This window comes from Pteropus alecto, unplaced genomic scaffold (assembly GCF_000325575.1).
Source record: "Pteropus alecto unplaced genomic scaffold, ASM32557v1 scaffold113, whole genome shotgun sequence".
Classification (NCBI taxonomy): domain Eukaryota; kingdom Metazoa; phylum Chordata; class Mammalia; order Chiroptera; family Pteropodidae; genus Pteropus; species Pteropus alecto.
Genome location: NW_006433949.1, coordinates 138878 through 142947, shown reverse-complemented (window position 1 = coordinate 142947; position 4070 = coordinate 138878). Strand labels below are relative to the sequence as shown.

At 33.2% G+C, this 4070-nt stretch overlaps 1 protein-coding gene across 1 annotated transcript in view; it reads left to right on the top strand.

Moving 5' to 3' along the window:
• The window catches only part of NAA25 (N(alpha)-acetyltransferase 25, NatB auxiliary subunit), a 57768-nt gene that overhangs the window by 10068 nt on the left and 43630 nt on the right, over positions 1–4070 (top strand). The window contains exon 4 of the mRNA XM_025044483.1: positions 816–934. Coding sequence (XP_024900251.1) covers positions 816–934 — 119 coding nt within the window. The remainder of the gene's footprint in view (positions 1–815; positions 935–4070) is intronic.

Sequence of the window (4070 nt, the reverse complement as noted above, 5' to 3'; positions counted from 1 at the left end):
GAATGTGGACTTCATTTTCATTTGTGACATTTTGATTTGCTAAATGGAAGAGTTACTCTTTTTTTTTTTCTTCTACTTTTTAACATGGAAAATTTCAAATATAGACAAAAACAAGAGAATAGTGTAATAAATCAATCACATTGCACTCATTACCCACCATCAGCAATTATTGACACATGGCCAATTTTATTTGTTCCCCTCCCTCGCCAGAATATTTCTGAGCATATCCTAGTCTGCCATTTCATCTGTAAATGGTTTTTTATTGTTGATTCTTAAATATATTATGAAATAATAAATATTTCTTATAATACATACTATAGAACATATTTTATGTGACACTAGACAATTTGATGTGGAATAATGAACATTCATGAAACTACGTCTCAACTTAAGAAATAGAGAGCATTTATCAATACTAAGAATGCTTCCTGTGTGTTCCATGTCAATTTCATCTCCCATTTACCTTCCAAGGGAGCAGAGCAATGGCATGGAAGCATGATACAGCACAGGTAATCTAGTAGAACTATTAATAGTTTGATGTGGCTGGAACATAAAATGCTGGGTGAGTTAGGAAGGAGACAGGCTGGATCCTGTTCTTGTATATTATAAATGTGATGGAGAGGCTCACCTTTTCCATGTTTTACTGAATAACATCTAATCAAGAAAAGAGTAATATCACATGAGGCGAAGTAAATACTTTCTTTTTCCTTAATGATGAGACATCTATTTCCTACAAATAGGAAAAAAATTAAATGCTGTTAAGATGTAAGTTATGCTTCAGTAAGTAAAGAAAATTCTATTTCTTTTTATCTTAGCGGAGCTAGTTACAAAACTTTATGAGGCAGCTGTGAAGAAAGTACCCAACAGTGAGGAGTATCACTCTCACCTCTTCATGGCCTATGCCAGAGTGGGCGAATACAAGAAAATGCAACAGGTAACTTGATGCCCATATCACTTGGGCTGTGGGATTTGCTATTAGGATTTGCTAAAAGTCCTTTAAATGGTGTATGTGTGTTTGCATACGTGCGTAGAACTGAGTTATGTTGAGATCAGTTAACTTTCTTGTGTGTTTTAAAGATGAACTATTATTCAAGTTTTTTAAATGTTTTATTTCGAGAAATTTGATTACATTGTTCTGGTAAGTCTGCTTCAAATTGTCCCATTTCAGTTTGTCTCAAATTGCTGTTAATTGTTTCAGAAAGTAGACACAAATCCCAGAGCAAAAAAATGAAGATTATAGAGAGATTAACTTTAAAGTTTACATCTAATTTGTAAATGTAACTATTTATAGCTTGCTGAGATTTTTAAATCCTCCTTAGGGGAAAAAATCCTCATTGCTTGGGATACTTTTTTCTTCTTTTTTTTTCTTTGTTGTTGGAGGAAGCTTATTTGCAAGTTAGCACATTTTAGATGTTCCTTTTAGGCATGTGAGCCTCATTTGGACACATTTGGACTAGTGGGTGGGTAAAGCTGACATCCCAGAGAAATAAAACCTGCCCTCTTAAGTCCCTAAAGGGTTATGACATCAAGCTAGTTTTTGTTTTTTTTTTTGTTTTTAGAAAAGCTTTGTAGTTATAATGTCCTCTGAAAGCAGAGTTTTCTTAAAATTAATCTTTTATCTGCTTATGCAAGTTTTTAAATTGCAATAATTTTTTTGGCCTAAGTATAATTCTTTGAAGGAATTTAATCATTGTTTTATGTACTGATGGCATATATTCTCAGGAAAAGTATGGAGATTATAATTTTCTTTTAATGCAAAATGGATATTTTTTTTAAAATTGGCAGTACTAACATATATACATGTAAATCCTTATATTGTTTTTACTTCTAGGAATACATTTTAAGTAAAATATATTAGTTTATCAATATTTATATAGCAAAAGAAATTATGGTTCATCTGTACGGTAGAATAAAATGCAATAGGTTCATCTTCCCCAAATAGTACTGGGTGTCTTTATTTGTTGACATAAAACAATGTTCCCGGTATACATTGAGAAGAGCCAATTGTAAAGTGGCCTTCTCTTTCTACTCTCCTCACATCCACTCTCCTTATTAAAGCGTATACATCTCTAAGGATACGTATGTACCAAATGTTACCAGGGTAACAGGGCTATGAATACTTTCCATTTAAATTTCTTTCCTTTTTTTTTTTTTTTATTTGTTGACATAAAACAATGTTCCCGGTATACATTGAGAAGAGCCAATTGTAAAGTGGCCTTCTCTTTCTACTCTCCTCACATCCACTCTCCTTATTAAAGCGTATACATCTCTAAGGATACGTATGTACCAAATGTTACCAGGGTAACAGGGCTATGAATACTTTCCATTTAAATTTCTTTCCTTTTTTTTTTTTTTAAAAACGTGTTAATTTCATCTCACAAAATATTTTTTTGCTGTATGTATATTACACACACACATAAAATAACAAAAAAGGACAAGTTCACGCAATGGCAGTATTAAGGTAAATTTTGAACAAAAAAAATCTCTTGAACAGATTTTATTTTTGTATAGTTTAACTTTACACATTGCCAGGGGTACACAATTTTGCATCTTTTTTTTGTTGGAGAAATTGCTTTGACGTGGCTTAACAGCAACAGTTCTTTAATATGTTTTACCTATAGCTTGCTTTTACACTATACCATTCTCATGTATTGGTAGTACTCTAGTGTTAAATGTTTTAGAATGGGACATCTAATTTTTATTCTACCTTTGTTGCTGTTTAAGGTAGTTGCAATTTCTTAGCTCGTTTGTGTATTTTGAAAGTGGTATGTCAGTCTGGGGTAATAGGTATTTTATAAATTAAATGTCATGTTTTATGAAGATGATGGCTTTTGTATTGTTTGTTGCTGAATCCTCAGCTCCTCCAGTAGCATCCTCAAAATAAATATTTGTTAAATAAATGAATGATTTGCATCAATTGGTGGAGATAGGAGGGAAGGAAGCCAGGGAATCAGAAAACTTAAGGATTTCTACTGCCCCAGATGACATCTCTCCCAAATAAAAACAAAAACAATAACAACAACAACAACAAAAACCACCTTGAAGGTTAAAAAATGCAGAGTTGCTAGGTCGTTCACATGGTGATTAGACTTTCCTTTTTCTGTAAATGACTTTCTTATTCTCTGAGTCACCAGTCTTCCGCCATGTTTTTTTTTAAAACTTGTCTATTTTCAAGTTTTCTATATCAGCAGAAAGTTAGTGTCTGCAAGATAGTAGGGTGTGGGCATGAAAATTTTGTCTTTTATATTAAAAATTCACATTCATTTTTATTCTATTCTTTATTTCTGCATGTCATTATAAAAATGTTTTCTTTACCCAAATTATCAAGTAAAACTAATTTTCTAACACTTTACACTCTATTCCTCCAGAGTTTGGTGTTGGAACAGGGACCTCAAGCCATCCGAGACTCTCTTTCTATCCTGTGTGTCCGTTCTGTCTCCAGGTCATCTTGATCCAACCTCCACAGTGTCTTTGAGGTCTCTTTTCTGTTTGATCTACTTCATCTGGTTTATTTCCTCACTGCCTCACCTCTTTTCTCTTTCTATTTTTTCACTGTTAAAATACCCTTTCTAGAATAATAATAGATTTATGCACATCACTCCCCTGCTCTGTAAGACTCCTTTGTGAATGCCTTACAACAAACATATCTGTCTACCTTTCAGCCCTTTGCTCTACTACCTACTTGTCTTCATCCTTTGTGTCAGACAAATGTCCTGCTTGTTCATGTCAACATATGTCTTTTCTTTCTTTAATGTTTTCATTCGGATTCATTTTGCCGCTACCTAGAATTGATTTACTTACCTGTTCACCCCAAATATTTGTATTTTTACCTCCCCATCTTTGCCTATAGACATCCTGTTTGAACTCCAGGGTTCATCTGAAAGGCTGGTACTTTGGAGAGAAGGCTTTATTGATAAAATGCCTTTTTCTACTTTCCTTTAAAGAAAGAAAAAGGGAGGAATAAGCAGACTTAGCCTTGTCTTTCTTGGAAACATCCTAGTATGGTGTTTTCGTATAGGACATTTATATTTATTGCCAAGTGTATTTTAGTTGCTTGTGTTTGTCTTCTC